Source organism: Penicillium manginii (assembly GCF_028828005.1).
Source record: "Penicillium manginii strain IBT 31320 chromosome Unknown utg000009l:1.0-3297300.0:1.0-3298630.0, whole genome shotgun sequence".
Lineage (NCBI taxonomy): Eukaryota > Fungi > Ascomycota > Eurotiomycetes > Eurotiales > Aspergillaceae > Penicillium > Penicillium manginii.
In genome coordinates this window covers 2,454,968-2,472,665 of record NW_026643110.1, presented here as the reverse complement: position 1 = coordinate 2,472,665, position 17,698 = coordinate 2,454,968, and the positions used below count along the sequence as shown (strand labels likewise).

At 47.4% G+C, this 17,698-nt stretch overlaps 8 protein-coding genes across 8 annotated transcripts; 5 read left to right on the top strand and 3 right to left on the bottom strand.

The window, feature by feature from the left end:
* Window positions 1-1,896: 1,896 nt before the first annotated feature.
* Window positions 1,897-4,102, top strand: N7533_012641 (NRPS-like protein biosynthetic cluster; the record flags this gene model as incomplete). The annotated part of the gene is made up of 11 exons (XM_057109291.1): window positions 1,897-2,157; window positions 2,209-2,261; window positions 2,315-2,492; window positions 2,545-2,775; window positions 2,832-2,835; window positions 2,896-2,996; window positions 3,049-3,183; window positions 3,234-3,292; window positions 3,382-3,525; window positions 3,591-3,746; window positions 3,784-4,102. 11 exons carry the CDS (start codon window positions 1,897-1,899, stop codon window positions 4,100-4,102), a joined length of 1,641 nt encoding a protein of 546 aa, XP_056954392.1.
* Window positions 4,103-4,445: 343 nt separating this feature from the next.
* Window positions 4,446-5,609, top strand: N7533_012640 (CaiB/BaiF CoA transferase family protein; the record flags this gene model as incomplete). Its single annotated transcript, XM_057109290.1, has 1 exon — window positions 4,446-5,609. The coding sequence occupies one exon, from the start codon at window positions 4,446-4,448 to the stop codon at window positions 5,607-5,609; it is 1,164 nt and encodes a 387-aa protein (XP_056954391.1).
* A 275-nt stretch (window positions 5,610-5,884) lies between these two features.
* N7533_012639 (Gfo/Idh/MocA family protein) lies at window positions 5,885-7,021 on the bottom strand (the record flags this gene model as incomplete). The annotated part of the gene is made up of 1 exon (XM_057109289.1): window positions 5,885-7,021. One exon carries the CDS (start codon window positions 7,019-7,021, stop codon window positions 5,885-5,887), a length of 1,137 nt encoding a protein of 378 aa, XP_056954390.1.
* Window positions 7,022-7,247: 226 nt separating this feature from the next.
* N7533_012638 (shikimate dehydrogenase family protein) lies at window positions 7,248-8,216 on the top strand (the record flags this gene model as incomplete). Its single annotated transcript, XM_057109288.1, has 1 exon — window positions 7,248-8,216. One exon carries the CDS (start codon window positions 7,248-7,250, stop codon window positions 8,214-8,216), a length of 969 nt encoding a protein of 322 aa, XP_056954389.1.
* Window positions 8,217-8,713: 497 nt separating this feature from the next.
* Window positions 8,714-10,256, top strand: N7533_012637 (uncharacterized protein; the record flags this gene model as incomplete). Its single annotated transcript, XM_057109287.1, has 8 exons — window positions 8,714-8,743; window positions 8,793-8,940; window positions 9,019-9,392; window positions 9,448-9,516; window positions 9,589-9,703; window positions 9,769-9,937; window positions 9,997-10,036; window positions 10,089-10,256. 8 exons carry the CDS (start codon window positions 8,714-8,716, stop codon window positions 10,254-10,256), a joined length of 1,113 nt encoding a protein of 370 aa, XP_056954388.1.
* Window positions 10,257-11,007: 751 nt separating this feature from the next.
* On the bottom strand, window positions 11,008-12,055 carry N7533_012636 (uncharacterized protein; the record flags this gene model as incomplete). Its single annotated transcript, XM_057109286.1, has 6 exons — window positions 11,008-11,194; window positions 11,253-11,335; window positions 11,394-11,457; window positions 11,516-11,592; window positions 11,672-11,728; window positions 11,783-12,055. The coding sequence occupies 6 exons, from the start codon at window positions 12,053-12,055 to the stop codon at window positions 11,008-11,010; spliced, it is 741 nt and encodes a 246-aa protein (XP_056954387.1).
* Window positions 12,056-12,281: 226 nt separating this feature from the next.
* On the top strand, window positions 12,282-13,294 carry N7533_012635 (sugar phosphate isomerase/epimerase family protein; the record flags this gene model as incomplete). Its single annotated transcript, XM_057109285.1, has 2 exons — window positions 12,282-12,641; window positions 12,704-13,294. The coding sequence occupies 2 exons, from the start codon at window positions 12,282-12,284 to the stop codon at window positions 13,292-13,294; spliced, it is 951 nt and encodes a 316-aa protein (XP_056954386.1).
* A 1,564-nt stretch (window positions 13,295-14,858) lies between these two features.
* Window positions 14,859-16,298, bottom strand: N7533_012634 (uncharacterized protein; the record flags this gene model as incomplete). The annotated part of the gene is made up of 1 exon (XM_057109284.1): window positions 14,859-16,298. The coding sequence occupies one exon, from the start codon at window positions 16,296-16,298 to the stop codon at window positions 14,859-14,861; it is 1,440 nt and encodes a 479-aa protein (XP_056954385.1).
* Window positions 16,299-17,698: the final 1,400 nt, after the last annotated feature.

Sequence of the window (17,698 nt, the reverse complement as noted above, 5' to 3'; positions counted from 1 at the left end):
ATTCAATTTGTCTCTTGCACATACCCCGACCATTACCCTCATATTGCGATCATGTATTCTTGTCCGTTTCATGAAGTCTTTGGGGGCGCCCTTCAAGTTGAATTATCCGACTTTCCTATGTGAAGCATGCCCAGGTGCAAGGGGGGCTGATGGGTGTAGCACGACGCGACGTGGCGCGTCGTCAATGCGTTTTCAGAAAAGTGAGTGCGGCGGTTCTTTGTGAGGGAGAAGGGAATTCCGGAGTCGACGTACTAAAATCAATACCATTGAAATCTCACGAGAGTCTACACCTGTGGGCACATGTCCATATCATTCATTTAAATTAAATCTTGACAAACATGAAAATTTTCATGTGATACTATTCGATCATAAATGGCTATTTCTTTGCATATTATCCAAGCGAATAACTCCCTAGGAAAAATTAACAAATGCGAAATTGTACAGGGGTAAAGGATATGGGATCCGGGTTGTACTGACCTCCTGGATACAAGTTGCTACAAGGTCACCATTCCTAGTCCACATCCGCTGCTGGACTAGACCGCGACCGTTCCCTGCCCAACTACTCTGAATCTCTGACAATAACCAATCATCCGCTCGGAAGTTTTCCATATTGTGAAAATATATGGTATGATCCAAACTAACCATCATAGACACCCTCGGCTCTTCGTTCTCGGCTTTATCCTCCGGGGTTTCCAGATGCGGTCGTCGAATCTCAGTGTGTTTCTCAGTCGATGTTGAAAGACCTTTGGACGAAGGATGGAACTCGGATATCGGTGGATCCACAAAGTGCCAGATCTCATGGCTATGAGGCACGCCGGCAAGAAAATAGCTGTCCGACATAAAGGCCAGTGCCGCCTGGTGGACTTGAAAATTGGCTGATAGCGACAAAGGGTTGCTGGCCTTGATCCATTGATGGAAACATTTATCCTCCGGTCGACGCTGTCTGTTCTTGTTTAATACGCCCACACTTCTATTAATGAAAGGGGGGGGTTGTCTCATCTCTGAATGTGTGCATATCATTCTCTGGTATTGGGATATTTGGAGGAATTGGGCAGCCGTGCTGAATATTTTCTTCTCCGTTCCCTGGACTCCGCTTTTTCGCAAAACTGACATTGCAAATGAAAATCGGCCTTCCTCTCTGCAAAGCACGTACGGATCTGGTACAAAATCCCTTTCCATCGCGAATCCTTTCTACATGGTAGAAGACGGGGTCCTCCGAGTTTCCTGCGTATACAAATGAGCCATGCAGGGAACTCGCGATGAAATCCCCTGATACGGTTTGTTGGGCAGCACTGAGACTTTGCGCAATCGCGAACCCCCCCAAATATTCCATGTGCCCCTGGTCGCCAAAGGGAGGAGATGTTCGTGAACACACTGGGATTGTCGCTTATGCAAACAACATTCACCTGCTTCTCAATTATTGACGGGGCGTTCTGTGTTGACATGGTTCATGTTCGGATGGAAATGGCGAGCTTGATTGGCCTTTGTAGAGCTAGGGGCCTTTGTAGTTTTACAGAATCAATTGAAAGAAGAAAAAAAGAAAAAATAGACTTAAATATGATAGAGTACATTCCTGAGGTCTCTGGGTGATCTTCGAAGCTGGCGGTCCGGCCGATAAATGTAGTATCCGGCAGTGGTTACCTCGGAGAGCAACCAAACGGAATTTTAAGCTCACCACTATAATTCTTCATTTCTTTTATTTCTCCGTTTTAAAATTGAAGTAACCGAAAATTTCCGAAATTAGATTTCTGGTCATTGTATCTAGTGCTGATAAAGAAACTCGTAGTATTGGGATCCTCGACGTGGTCTACAAAGCCTGGTTGATTGTTGGAGGGCTTTCATGTATTACTTTCACACCTTATCGACATAACATTACCGTTACTCGAATTATTCGCCATGGCCCCCATAGTATCGGATATGAAGGTACATTTCCGCCACGATAGATCCATTACTCAGATGATGTTGGAGAACACTACAAATGTCGATCCTAGCAAGGTCATTAGTGAAGATATCCTAACGGGCAAAGCTACTACTTATGGAAATTTGCGCGAGGAGGCATTCAAGGCTGCTTGGATATTCAGACATCGTCTGGGACTGAAAATCGGAGAGACCGTTACTATCATTGGGAGAAGTTGCGTTAGTTCTGCCTTTGCCCAGGTGAGGGATATCTTTTGTTAGATATTTTCTGACAAGCAACTTGAGATATAGGTGGATTATATTATTGCAACGCATGCTATTTGGGCAGCCGGTGGGATTGTCAGGTCAGCTTTTTTTTCCGTACACCTGTGTTTTCAGAGTCACTAACCATGTCCAGTACAATCAACCACTCTTCATCTGCACAAGAGATCGCCCACGCTGTTAAGCTCATCAAGCCCCAGTTTGTCATTGTCGATGGTATATACCACAAGAAGCTGTGTGAAGCCCTCACTCTGGCCCAAACTGGAGATGTGACGATTTCGACAATGGTGTCTAGATTGGATGGCCACCTTCTGGTAAGATACTTTCACCTCGTCAACTTTAAGAGTTAAATTCTAACCAATATAGTTCCCTAGCGACTTCGTCACCTGGGACGCGAAGCGAGTGGAGCCCGAAGCCTACGTTCTCGATGGGCAAGATGCGCGGACCAGATGTGCGGCACTGGTCTTATCTAGCGGGACCACTGGCCTTCCCAAGGCTGTCATGTTGTCACACTATAACTTGACTGGTATTTGTGAAGCACTGCGTGGTCATAATCCCGAGAACTGGAGAGAGTCGATGAGAGAAGTGTTTTTCCCGGTATGAGCCCTTCGTACTCGATCTTTGACAAACTTGTATAATGCTAACTTGCTCAGCCTTGTAAGTGACGGCTAGAAGGAGATAATAAAATCAGTCTCCGTGCTAATTTAGTAATATCAGTATCACATATCTATGGTCTATATGTGTGCGCATTGATGGGGCCTTGGCTTGGCTACTATGTGTGCATGGTGCCTCAGTTCGAGCTGAATACTTACTGTCGGGTCAGTTACATCTTAAACGTTATCATACTCACTCACTGATATCTTCTGCTAGCTTATGTCTGAAAAGTCTGCAACATTGGCACGACTCGTGCCACCAGTTGCTGTCATGCTCGCAGAGAATCCAATTGTTGACAAGTATCAATATCCCAACCTTGAGTACTTTTCCTGTTCGGCAGCACCATTGAAGGTTTGCTCATATCAATTCGAAATCTCGGCCAAGGATTAACTTCGAGGTAGCCGGCAATTGCGTCAAGACTACGAAATCGATTTCCTTCAGTTAGCTTGTGCCAAAGTAGGTATTTGATACCCAGCTTACGGAATGATTTAACTGACTCTAAATTATAGCGTACGGCTGCACCGAGTTATCATCTTGCATTGCACAGAGTGGCGTGAGAGACAAGGATGCTCCTCTAGTTGCTGCGGGCACTCTACTTGCCAATGTCAAGATTCAATTCCTGGACGAACAAGGCAAAGAGGTACCCACTGGCCAACCAGGAGAGATTGTGGTTTCCACACCCACCATCATGCTGTTAGTATTTCACCGCAAAAACTTCTCATGCTAGTATATTGCTTCTGACTCACCTTTGCTTGAAGAGGGTACAAGGATAATGAGGAGGGAACACGCGAGAGTATGCATGGGCCGGAATGGTACAAAACAGGAGACCTTGGATACCTGGACGACAAAGGCTATTTGATAATTGTGGACCGACTGAAGGATGTCATCAAATACAAAGGGTATTTTATCCAAGCGTCTATCGATAATTTGCAGTGCTAACTATAAATTCAGTTTCCAGATTAGCCCCACCGAGCTAGAGGAGATAATTGGAAGACATCCTATGGTAAAAGACTCCGGTGTCACTTCAATCTGGGACGATGTGGAAGGCACTGAAATTCCTCTTGCGTTCGTTGTTCCGAAAACCCCGATTTTATCGATTAATAGAGAGAGACTGGCGAAGGAAATTCGGAATCTTGTGGCGGGAGAAGTGGCGGGCTACAAGAAATTGAGAGGAGGAGTGTGGTTTATTGATCAATTGCCCCGAAATCCGACTGGGAAAATGCTTAGGCGGGAGCTACGCGAAAAGGCTGCATTGAAGGCACACCTATAGCCTTAGGTAGATCTTCGATATGAGTTCTACTTACTTTCACAAGTTGAATTTATGGACCCTGTCGGGTATTCGGGACAATCTCGGGATTTCCTGTTGAGGTTGGTCGTGGTCCGGAAGATCAGCGCGTCACAGTAGCGATAGTTGTGTCTACTAGAAAAATCAAATAGCACCAAACGCGAGCTCCCGATGTCATTTCATCAATTCGGCTTATTATTCCAAAATTCCGTGACAAATTCCGAGGGTGACTGTAGACATCGGTGCTATTTAACAAGAATGTGGCCCAACATAATAGCCAGCAGCAGCTGTTACCTGGTATTCTGAAAATATCTACCCATACATTAAAATGCCCGCTCTCGACGGAATCCGTGTTCTAGAACTCGCAGGCTTGGCCCCAGGTCCCTTTGCTGGCATGATGCTGGCGGACAACGGGGCAAGCGTGATTCGTGTCGACCGAGTCAACCCACCTCACCAGCCTAGTCCCGACGTGCTTATTCGGAATAAGTCTTCTATTCAAATTGACCTCAAGAGTACTGCTGGGAAAGATATTTTTCTGCGCCTAGTCAAAGAAGCAGATGTCTTAATCGATCCCTTTCGACCCGGAGTTCTCGAAAAGCTCGGCCTTGACCCGACCAACACGTTGCTGAAACTGAACCCTCGCTTGATTGTCGCTCAACTCACGGGATTCCGACGTGATGGGAAATATGCGAAAATGGCTGGCCACGATATCAATTATCTAGCCGTATCTGGTGTCCTTTCCATGCTGGGTCCCTCGCCGCGTATTCCGCCAGACGGTCGCTTGCTTCCTCCGACCCCGCCGGGAAACATTCTTGGTGATTTTGCAGCTGGAGGACACATGTGCGTGACTGGAATCGTGATGGCGCTCTTTGCTCGGTCGCAGTCCGGAAAGGGCCAAGTTGTGCACGCTAATATGGTGGACGGAGCGAATTACCTCGCAACCATGCCAAGAATCTCGACTAAAATCCCTGGTCAATGGGATCAACCTCGTGGCGAGAATCTCTCCGATGGAGGTTGTCCGTACTATAACGTATACGAGTGCAAGGACGATGGCAATTATATGGCCGTTGCTGGGCTCGAACCACAATTCTTTTCGGAGTTGGTGAAGGGCTTGGGATTGAGTAACCGATCCTGGGTGGCTAATAGGGACGATCGGAAGTTCTGGCCTGATATCAAGAATGCATTTCAGAAAAGGTTCCGAGAAAAGTATCGCAAGGAATGGGAGAAAATATTCGATGGTAGCGACGCCTGTGCCACGCCTGTGTTCACCCATGCGGAACTGGAAGCCGCCGGATATGAACAACGCCCTGGAGTGACACTAACAGGAACGCCGGCCGTGGATGGAGGTCTAAGGTCAGGTTGGGACGTTCGGGTTTTGGGACTTGGCGAGGGTGGCGAGAAGGCATTATCGAAGTGGATGGGCTGGAAGCAGGGAAATCATTACGAGTCAGTCAACGGGGGGTTGCAGCTTAAGAATATCTCTAGGCTGTAAATGGCGAGTAGAGATGGCAGAAATAAAGTACTTATTGAAGCCATTTCTACATTTGGAATATGGCAGGCACTGAGAACTCAATTTCTCTGCGATACTTCTCCCGCCTGTCGCTCATTGTTCTTCGCAGTCATCTCTCCCTTTCATTTCATATATTCCAACAGGCCATGCTATCTGTTTCTTTGAACCTAGGGTACTGTGCTGCTTATCGTATTTTTTTGGTGGGATAGGGTTCAGTGGCTCTAAGGATAATGTGAAATAATACAATTGAATATAGTCTAAAAGTGAATGTCGACAGGAATACCATCACCTGCTATTAGTGCAGTGATCACAGCCTCACATACTTTCACAGCGGCCAAACCATCTTCCTCCGAGCATCTAGCCTTTTCGCCTTCTCTGATGACTCTAGCTAGATGTTCCACCTGTTGCTGGAACGGAATTCCATCACCCACATGCAAGACATTCCTGCGGATTGGCACATTCCATCCTATCTCTAGGCCCAATCTTTCGGAATCCGTGGCATCGTACCCCCACAGCACACCATCCGGTTCAGTTAGCGTACCCAGGGTGCCGAAAATGCGATAAGAGTCAACAGCCACAGGAGCGACCGGATACAAGGGATTATCGCCTGTTGCGGCCTCCCACCCGAACGGACTAGGGACATTATCGCTGACGACGAACGTCCCAACCACGCCATTCGCAAATTGCAGCATTATCGACACGCCTTCCTCAACAAGGTCCGCGGGAGGCGCGGTGCTATTCTCTCTGTGTCGAACTGCTGACAGCGCCCATATCCTGCTCACTCTTGACCCTGTCAGATAATGTAGCACGTCAATATCGTGGATGAAATTCGTCCATATCGGGCCTCCGCCAGCTGATCGTAAGGCGCGCCATTGAGCCGACGAATAATAGATGTCAGGTTTCTTCGCAGTCCAGGTCCCGGTGATAGCGGTGATTTTTCCGAGCTTCCCATTGCCAATTGCCTCGCGTGCAGCTACGATGGACGGATGGAAGCGGCGGTGATGGCCAACTAGGATCTGGCAAGACTTTGATTTTGCGAATTCGATCAGCCGTTTACCGGCATTGGAATCCGTGCAGAAAGGTTTCTCGATGAGGATCGCCTTTGGCCGTCCGTGGGTAACCACGTCTGTGGCGACATGTACATGAAGGCTTGAAGGTACACAGATAATATACGCGTCTGGGCTTTGAATTTCTGAGCGGAGGAGGGACTGTACGGAGTTGTAGTATGGAACACCGAGTTTTGTTGCCAGAGTCTTGCCGGGTGGAAAGGGATCTATGACAGCCGATAGCGAGCATGTGGGCGAGGAAAGTAGGTACTCTGCATGCAGAGGGGCAATAGTTCCGCCGCCTACAAGAGCAACCGAGACTTTAGGAAGATGAGTTTGAGGTTCCATGATAGATCGATATAAAAAAGAATTACTTTGCACACTATCCATTGCTCCACCGATGAACAATCGCGGATTTTAATTGAGAGACGTGGATAAGACTCGGGGATTGATCTGACTGCCGGTAGTTGACTATAGCGGGGCAGCCTAAGAAAGGCTCCGGTGGGCTCTTCTTTAATAACAACCTTGGAAGTGCGTCCCTGTTCCCCGCATCCTTTGTACACTCAGCGCCGTGATGGATATTTTGCGACAATCCTACGCATACGGCAAGTCGCCACTCATCCCTACATCGAAATCGGTGCCCCATAATGCGCTCCTCTTCGGGGGAAGTATCTCAAAGTCTCTCTCGCCGCTCCTCCATGGCATCCTCTTCAAATCGAAAAACGCAATATGGCATTATGGCAAGGTACAAACGATTGACCAGGCCGAGTTCAAGGCTCGGTTGACTTCCAATGATACGATCGGGACCTCTATCACCATGCCCAATAAGGTGACATTTGGCAAAGCTCTGGATGACCTCACTGAAGAAGCTCGCGCCATCGGAGCAGTGAATACCTCATTCCTCAGAATGACGCCAGACGGACGTCGCCTTCATATTGGCACGAATACAGACTGCGTCGGGATTCGTGAGGCAATCTTGCACCGGCATCCCTCAGCCATATCAGGAGCCGAGGGTAGAGCGGCCATGGTAGTGGGCGGAGGGGGAGCTGCACGCAGCGCCATCTACGCCTTGTGGAAATGGTTCCGGCCATCGGAGATCTACATCGTCAACAGGCTGGAGTCCGAAGTTAAGGATATGGCCAGCCACTTCACAGTCGCAATTCCGAGCATTAAGCTCCGGCATATTCAAACAATTGATATTGCGCAGAAAATGTCGGCACCATACATAATCGTTGGAACTATCCCTGATTATGCTCCGACACAGCCGGGCGAAATCATCTGTGCGAGAATCTGCGACGTATTTCTACACAAGTCGGACAAAGGATTGCTCGTGGATATGTGCTACATGCCTTCTCCGCAAACAAATCTCATCAAAACTGCACAAGGTCAAGGATGGAATACAATTGTTGGGACTGAGGTGCTGGTCCGGGTATGTGTCGCTCAGCAGATTCTGTGGGTTGAGGAAGAACCAAATGAAATAGGCGTACAACAAGCGTTAGCAGCAATTGAGGAGAAAACAAATACTGAGCTAGCTAAATTGTAACTGTCAATAAATCCAATGAAATGAAATTTCTTTACTGAGAATTATGGTGCCTCATAGGAATATTCGAGCGATGCGGAGTGAAGGGCGGCCGATGCCAACGGGACGCCCGCAGTTAGCAGAGTTAGCGGCAGCAATACTGAATGTTTACAGAGAGTTGTTTCGCCCGGATTCCGAATTTCACGACCGTATCGTTTCCCATTTCCAGCTCGTTGGCTATCATCTTTGCTTTCCATTTCGGGGGTAGATTAAAATTCCGATCTTTTCCTCCATGGGGTTCGGAGTCGCGCCCCTGCGCACTCATCCGCGTTTTCTCGTCTGCGGCTTTGAATACCCGAGGGAGTTCTTCGGTTCCCCGCAAATCGGGCAGTAGATTAATACACCGGGCCAGTGGCAGACATCTATATTCAGGGATTTGAAGTCTTACTTATTGTATCAATAGTAATCCGGAGTGAGATTTTTTTGCTTCGTTCAGCCTTTCAAATATCTCTTTCGCAACAATGGCAGCGCCCATAGCGCCCCTCGCTCAGGTTAGTTTATCGCACGACTTGGAAAAAGCGAATAGTAGTTGACAAAAAGTTCCAGCCCATCACTTTGAAGCTTTCGGGCAAAGTGATCAAAAATCGAATGTATAGGACCCCGCTCAGTGAATATGCCTCTACTTACGACGAAAATAACGTCAAAAACTGCGGGAAGCCTTTACCTCGCTACGCAGAACTGTACCAAGGTATTTACTATCTCTTTGACTGTAATAGATCACAAATGAATTTTGAAAACAGGAACTAATCCTCGATTTGAATATTAGATCTCGCAGATGGTGGTGCAGGCCTCATATGTACAGGAAACATTCCGATCCACCGAGACAACCTGGAGAACTACAACAATGCGGTCCTCGACATTAATAACCCTTGGGATCCCGTGGAGGCATTCGCACCCGCTGTCCAAGCGGCCAAATCCCGAGGTGCCTTATTCCTACCCCAGTTGCAGTTCCCCGGAAGACAGGTCCCCGAATTCCTGAACCCGAATCCGAAGTCGTCGGCTGATCAGCAACTGGAACCGTGCCTTAACAAAAGCTACGGCAAGCCATCGCCACTGACGACAGAAGAGATAAAGGATCTGGTTCAACGATATGTATGGGCGTCGGAAGTGCTTTCCAAAGCTGGGGCCGATGGAATTATTGTATGTTTTGAGGTCTTATGGGGTATTTCATGGCAATGCTAATTGGTATTCTTAGTTGCATGCGAGTCACGGATACATCATGCAGCAATTCCTCTCGCCGTTGATTAACAAGCGCACAGACAAGGTATGAATCTACGACTAGTACATAATATTTCGATTTCTTTCAATATCGGCGTTAACCTTGTCTGTTCTTCAGTACGGAGGAAGCCTAGAAAACCGCGCCCGTTTTATTCTCGAAATCGTCCACGCTATAAAGGCGAGATTGCCGTCTAACAAATTCGTCATTGCAGCTAAGTTGAACTGCCAGGACTGTATGTTTTCTTCAGTCTTCCAAGGCTCATAGAAATAAGGTAGATACTGATGCCTTTTTTTGTAGTCATCGAAGGCGGAACGAGCTTTGCAGAGACGTGCGTCGTCATCAAATGGCTCGAGGACGCCGGTGTTGACTTTTTTGACATCTCAGGGGGCACATATGCTTCTCCCGCGTGGAGAGGAAATATTATGACCCAGTTGGCTGAGCGTCCATCCCAAAAGGAACGTGGGAGGTAAGAAAGCTTCAGAATATCCGGATTCAAGGAAGTTGAAAAATCTAATACTGTACTAGTTATTTTATTGAATGGGCGCAGGAGCTTAAAAAGGTTCTCGTGAGTATTTCCTCTCTGTATAAAAGAGCGCGGCTAATTTATGATGATTTAGTCTCGTGCTGTCATTGGAACTACAGGAGGCTGGCGTGATAGTCATCGCATGTCGGAGGCTGTAGAACACGGCGATATCGACATGATTGGACTTGGAAGGCCATTGCGAGAGGATCCGAACTTCGTTAATCAGGTATTACGAGGAGAGGTGAGACGCAGCAATCTCTAGTCTAAATCATGTTTCTGTAGGGCGCATGGCCCGATGACATTTAGTACCTAGGTACTGTTTCATTTCTGTCTCCATATCTCGTACCTCCAAGAATAAAAATATCGCATTCTATTGTGGATAGCAAGAACAACTCGTGGACTCAAAAACATAGCCAGGCTTGTCTACCCCCCCGTGACGTCGTGTAACGATAGAGATTCACCTTCAATACTTGGCCGAGTAAGCCCCGTTGGTCATAAAGTAGACTAAAAAAGAGAAAGAGAGAGAGAGTTGCATTATACTCGAATTTTAGCAGTCGTGAGGGGCTTTTCCCGAGTCGAAATCGGCCAAGGCCGTGCTATCTTTTAACCAATTCTGATTTTTATACATGATATCCAATTTCCAATCTTGATTTAAAATTCCTATGGTCAGGACTGGCCATTTGGCCGCTCGTACCTGCAATTTTTGTCGGTGAATCTTCGTAGGGGCCCATATGCATCGGGAGCCCCATACTAAACGCCCCAGAGGCCCATGTAAAGTAAAGTAAGATGATCAGGCACAACTGTGAGTTAACGCTCAGAATAAGCCCTGATCACATGATTCTCTCTACTCACGGCATGGTAGTGACTTGAAGATAAAATCATAGAGGAGCCGAGCCAGACTAAGATGTCGCACTGTCTTGTAAAATTTATGTGAGATTTTCGATCTATTTACATCACGACGAGTACTGGACCTCGGGAGCCGACTGACTACTAGTACTAATAGTCCTTAGTAGTTATATTCCACGTCCTCCATCTACCTCCAAGGTGGTCCCGGTCACAAAAGAACTCTGGTCTGTCGCCAGATACCACACAGCATTTGCAATGTCTATTGGCTGAGCAACTCGTTTCATCGGCAGCAGATCCTCGATCTTCTGTAGCCGCTCCTGCGAATCCGCACCACTGCCAATGCTTGCTTGTAGCCTGCACTTGTAAGTATACTATTGAAGGCACTGACATCTGTGAAATTCCTCGTACTTACATCGATGTATTGCCGACTGCCGGTGCAATACAATTGAATCGGATGGTGGGAGCATACTCTAATGCCATTGTTTTGGTTGCGACCTAGGATATTTTATTCAGTTATTTTCACGTCGCGTTCGAGGAGAGGATGGTCTTTCACGTTCACTGCCGCCTTCGAAGCATTGTAAAAGGCGAATCCTGGACGGGGGCGGGTACACCCGGTACTAACAGTTGTTTGTTAGAGATAACACCTAACTACCCTCTTTATCCGTAGGGGCCTACCTTGCAATGTTAACAAAAACACCATTTCCCTGCTCAATCATATATGGAACAATAGCTCGGGCACTGCAGAATATCGGCTATCAGGCGTGACATCAGTAAGTCATAGTATTTCCCACAAATAAAAACCTTGGAAATACCTAGCTAAAAGGCACGTACCCTCACATTCACATTGAATGTACGCTCGTATTCAAGCATGTCTTTCGTATGGACGGGCTAACAAAAGTCAACTAGGCGATCGAATTTCTTTCATATAATGAGAATACATACGCTCTGTGCCCCGGTAATTCCTGCATTATTGACCACAACATCCAGGCGACCGAACTTGTCTCGGGAAAGCGCCAATGCTTGGTCCCATGTTTCTTGTTGAGTCACATCTCCGAATAAGAAGTGTAAATTTGGACCACCGGAGGCTTTCTGCTCCCCTTTCGCTCTATTGATGTCGATAATTATTACTTGGTAGCCCTCATCGTGGAACCGATCTGTTATGGTAGCTCCGAATCCATCTGCACCGCCTGTGACAACAGCTACTTTTGCCTGCATATTGTGGGTGTCAAATCAGGTGGATAATATAAAAAAAATATATGGCTTGATCATTGATTATTTCAGGCGGAATACCATGCTGATGTAGTTATTGAACCCCCGCAACCCGGGCCTTTTATTTAATTGCCGGGCCCCAGCATAACATCATCTAGACCTCCAAATCCTTGCCTCTCCCAGCACTGTCCAACACCAAGAGCGAAATTCCTACCTACCAAGAATACTCAAGATGTCCACCATCAAAGTCGCAATTGCCACAAACTCGCTTGGAAAGTCAGCCGCCGGACATACAATTCATCGCAAATTACAAGCCGCCAAAGCACACGGATTTGACGGTCTCGAAGTGGCCTTTGAGTGTCTTGAGGCTCATGCCGCAACTTATATTTTACATCAATCCCGAAATGACCGTCTTCTTGCAGCTGCTGGAGACATATACAAACTTGCAACATCTTTAGGCCTTGAACTGATCGCTTTAAATCCGTTCGGCGCGTATGATGGCCTCAAGGACCCCCACGATGTTGAGATCCGGCTTCAAGAGGCTGAGCTATGGTGCCAACTTTGCCAAGTTATGCATATTCGTATTTTTCAGGTGAGATAGATATTCAATTGGAAGTCGCTGGTTCTATTGCTGAGACCAGGAATTCCACATAGATATGCACCGCACTTTACGGAATTGACGAAACCAAAATTACTGATGACCCAACAGTCATCGCGAGGAATATGCGCACGTTAGGTCATTTAGCCCAGCATTATAACCTTCGTGTGGCTTACGAAGCCCCCTCTTGGGGTATCCACAACAACACCTGGCAACAGGTCCAAAGAATCCTTGATTTTGTCAACATGCCGAGCGTTGGTCACTGTTTAGACACATTCCATATTGCGTCCAAAGTAGCCGGTGATCCTTTTAACTCCAAATCCCCAATCCGAAATGATGGGCACCGAGACCTCCAAAGTAGTCTCGAGGAGCTGCGACGCACGATAAAACCAGAGAATATTGTATATTTTCAACTGAGCGATGCGACCGTGGCAGATCCAGATCAGGACGGTTATCCCCGGCGAGATATTAAGCAACCATCGTTCATGACACAGTCCCGCAATTGCCGGATTTATCCTTGCGAAGAGCACAAGGGAGGTTGTCTACCCGTTATAGATATAGCTAAAGCTGTATTTGATCTGGGATATTCAGGTTGGGTGTCGATGGAAGTCTTTCATACCGATATGTGGGACCAGCGGAGCTCGTGAGTTCGGTCCATTATTATTCACAAGATAATTAAACGGTCAGTGCTTACATTGCCACGCAGAGTTCCAGACGATTGGGCGAGAAGGGGAATTGAATCTTGGAAGAGGCTAGCTCGCCGTTGTGGATTGAATTATAGTAAACTATAGGAGTTCCTTTCTGCGCATTATTCGACGCGGTCTAATAATCTGGTGGAGCAGAAGCTTTGATTAGGAAGTATTGAAGATTTTTGGACTGATGGAAATATTTTGAAACGCGTTTGAGACACTGTGTATCAAGCCATCTTTTTCTCTTAGAGTGTTGACCTAGGAATTTCAAGATTTCACCAACTGTGGGCACATATTAGTTACTAACTATTACTTGTACGGTACAATGTCAGCAATCATCATTATCATATTCTCTCTGTTGCTCTGCTTATTAGTTTTGACCGCAATACAAATTGTTCCTAAGTTAAGCGCCGATTATTACCCAATTGCAGGTTCTACGTGAATCTAATCTAAGCAATGACTATTTGGTACATACAACCCTAGGTCGAGGAGAACAGGGCTTTCCGTACGCTCAGTCGTACTTAAGCCACATGCTAAACGCGTTCAATTCTCAATGATTCCTCACTACCCCCGTGAAATGAAAACGGTGACACAAATCCCGTTAGCGTGAGTGTGGGTTATATGTGTGAGAAGTTTCGAGGACGGGGTTTACGATGGCAACAAGACGATACCAACTCCGCTCTTGACACCGAGCACTTCCAGAATATCCCGAGTATTCTCAATCTCAACCCGGCTGAAGTAAAGGTCTTTGCAAAAGATGATCGAGCCCCTGGCTGGTCAGTCAACGATAAAGTTCGGTCCAAATTCCGAGCTGCAGCAGACGCGCTGGTAAAGCCCACGCGGGCCTCCATGGCTCGATGACGATCTTCATCGTGACAGGGTTGATATGGGCAGGGCTGTGTGAATCCTTTGATAAAGGGCTATTCTAGGACAGGCTCGCTTCTAAAATGTGGAGTCGAGTAGATCTGATTGTGTAGTTGGGAGAGTACCACATAGAAAGGTTGGTCTGACTTGGCGCCTAAAATCCAAAGTGGGGGCAGAAAGCCTCATGCTGGAACGTGTAACAGATGTCAAGGTAATCCTTTTTTAGCCAACCAGTGGTATTTCTTATCTCAGTCATCTGCAGATCAGGCCACCACTGGCATGATGCATGCTTTGTGTGCTGTTTTTGCTTGGCGCTTGATTTTTGGACTGCATAATGTGGCTTCCAACGGCTATCATGACGACACGGAGCGCTGGACTCAAAATCAGGAGTTCGTGGTCAGTATCTCTTGGCCTGAAAATCTTGCTTTTTCTCTACTTATAGGCGATCATTGTAAAATAGTGGTGGGAATGGTAGGTCAGTCTTAGAGAACAGTGGAATTCAGATAATCATGCTGTATACATCGACGCTAAGTCTAAAATTGAAAGGCCGTAGGTACATCATTATGTTCGTTGAATCATTATACATGGAGATAGATCGTCCTCCTTTGTAACTCGTTTAGCGTTGTCTGCCATTCCAATTTCCAGTGGCCATCTTCTCTCAAGAGTCGAAGATGGGACCAAAGGCTGGTATGCCGCTAGCTCTCAGCTCATAAACAATCTTCTTTGTGAGGTGTGGATTGCTTATAACACAGACAGCCTCGGCATCAAAGTCACGCGCCATTTCCTGGATAGTAGGAACCATATCAATCCGCCCACTATTACCAGTATCAATGAGAAGCGGGTTCGGATCGAGACGGTGGACAAGGCTGAGGACATCGGGTCCGTATGTGCGTTTCGGATTCCGGGTCTGCCAAATCAGTCGCAAGTGGGGGTTTCGTTTCTCACTCAGGAAAGACAAACAAGGCCCAATGCCAGATCCTGTTGCGACCACAACCACCCGACGGAACAGGCGCATGACATGGATGAACCCATACATCAGCACACCGCGCTTCCAAAGATGCGTGGGCTGCTCCGCAATGCATCTTGCCGTCCAATCACCTGCACGCGAAACTATCACAGACCAACTCTTGCTATCTGGATCAGGGAACGTTGCGAAACTGTGCCAGTCTTTGAGAGGATGATTGGAGAGGCCGATGACCTTTCCAAAGTTGGTGGACGTGTGGTCGAAGTGGAGTCGCGTCGCATGGGTTGATAGGGCTTCGGGTTTAACTTGGACCCGGCGGAGGAGAGTCCACGGATGCACGATGGTAAGAACAATCAGAATCACGACCCAGAATGCAGGAAGACGAATGAGGTATTGGCCGTAGGATAAGCCTTGCGCCTTTCTCGCTTGATCGGAAAAGACCAACAGCAGGGTAAGGAAAAGAGCCACGGCCGTCCATGCAGAGAATCGGTGGACCAGCTCGAAGTAATCGTGTCTTTTTGCGCGGAAGGTTGGATGAGCAACTAGAATGATACCAACAAGGACACCGAGTAAAATATAAGCTATCACTATGATAGGCAGAGTGATGGTTCCCGCCGCGTTATCCGCCCAGTATTCTCGAGAAATCAATCCCACGAGCCCAGTGTACCACAAGAAAGAGGCGACACCGCATCCACTGTGTACGCCACCGTAATGATATGCCTCTGCAGCTTTTTTCCGTAGCCAAAAGGGGGCCGAGACAGAGACACGGCACACAGTCAAGAAAATAGCGTTCACTACCATCGGATGACGAGCAAGGCCACATACTAATAAATTGATTGCCGCCGCATTGACAAAGGCCAGTGTTTTCTCACGGCTGCACGCCATGATTATAATGAAGGCAATGGCATTGGCAATGTAAACAAGCGTAAACAACCGTCGATAAATGCTGAAAAGGTGGTATCGCAATGAAGCCAGGATCGGAAGAGACTGCTGAGACTCGAGGTCTTTCGTTGGTGAAAAGCGATTCCAATCCCATGTTTTTGTGTCCACACTTAGAAATGTATCAATGGAGTTGGCAAAACTCGGTTTACTCGTATGAGTTGGGCGAGGCTTCTCAAGAATTGGCAACGACATTCTGTAAACAAGAACAGAAGCTGTATAAATGACCAACTGTCTCCAGGGCTCTCAAAGAATGGATTACACCCCCGAATACATGGAAAAAGATCGATAAAGTTCGTTCGGATCCACGAGACGAGATATTTAAGGAATCAGACCGATCTGAATCGCGCTGATCCAAGGGGGTTGGCCAGGTGTTTGTCCGCTGACCCGGTGAGGTCCGGCCAGGCTAATCATCCCCAGACCTCTTGGCTCTGGTTCTTTTTGGTTCATGCTGGTAACAATGACAGCGCATTAGCTGGACCTGAGGGCGGACCTAGGAACGCATGTTGGTGGGTTACCAGCCGCCTCTCTCTGCGGCTCTATGCTCCTTTGGGTCATAGTATGACAAGGATTACAGCACGTTGTAATATCAGGAAGGGGGCGAATGCATGGCAGCATCTCCAAGGGTGCGGGACCTATTTAGGTATGTTTCAAATTGCAATTTGTGCGTGAAAATGGAAAGTAGAAACGGCGGCCATTGACGAAACACCGTTTTTCATGAGAGATAGAATTTCAAGGCTTTGGAATTAGAATCTGACTCTATCCACAAACATCTGCCCCCAACAGTTCTGTTCAGCATCGGAAGGTTGAAAGCAAGATTTATGGGCCTTTTGTCGCACGAGTCCCGAAAGTTTGTCTGACTTTATTAGCGCGATGACTATCGAGGCCGCAAGCTGATTAGCCCATCAATTGAGGAACAATATGCATTATGTGGATCCTCTCCGTTTTAAGTGGAAGGTTGACGGCCCGCGTGGATCCGCACCCGAACCTTTCAAGACACTCCTGTCAGTCCACGAGGTCAGCTCCCCCAATCGGATTCATGAACACTTCCAAGGTTCTTCCGTTCATTTCAATGAGATAACACATTCGGCTATCATGCAACGCGCCCCACTCACGCTCCCATGCCATTTGCAGAAGGAACCGCGAGTAGCGTACAATGCTGTACACTTGGCTGTATATTTGCCTGGTTTCATGCCGGTCCATTGTCCGTCCTTATCTCCAGGGCTGCAGCTAGATCCCAAAACATCCGTCATACCACCTTGACCATAAATGCACAGGACAGCTGCATGGAAAGTCATATGCCTTCGGCCGTGGCCATTTTCCAGTCTACAGGGCTCTAGACGCCACCACATGGAGATGGGGGCCCCGTTTTTCATTTCTGAGCCGTACGAAATCCTTTGGAACTTTCAAAACGCACGGGGCGCACATTCTGCGCTAAAAATCCGTCTGGTCCATTCCGTGCCTGGCAGTGCCGTGCCTGGTGGGGGAAAAGGCAAATCTTAGCCTAATTGTCTTCCATGGTGCAATTCCTCTTTGCTTGCCCCGTCGGTGGGTCACAAGTGGGAATCAGCATGATTTCTCCGGAAAGCAAAGGG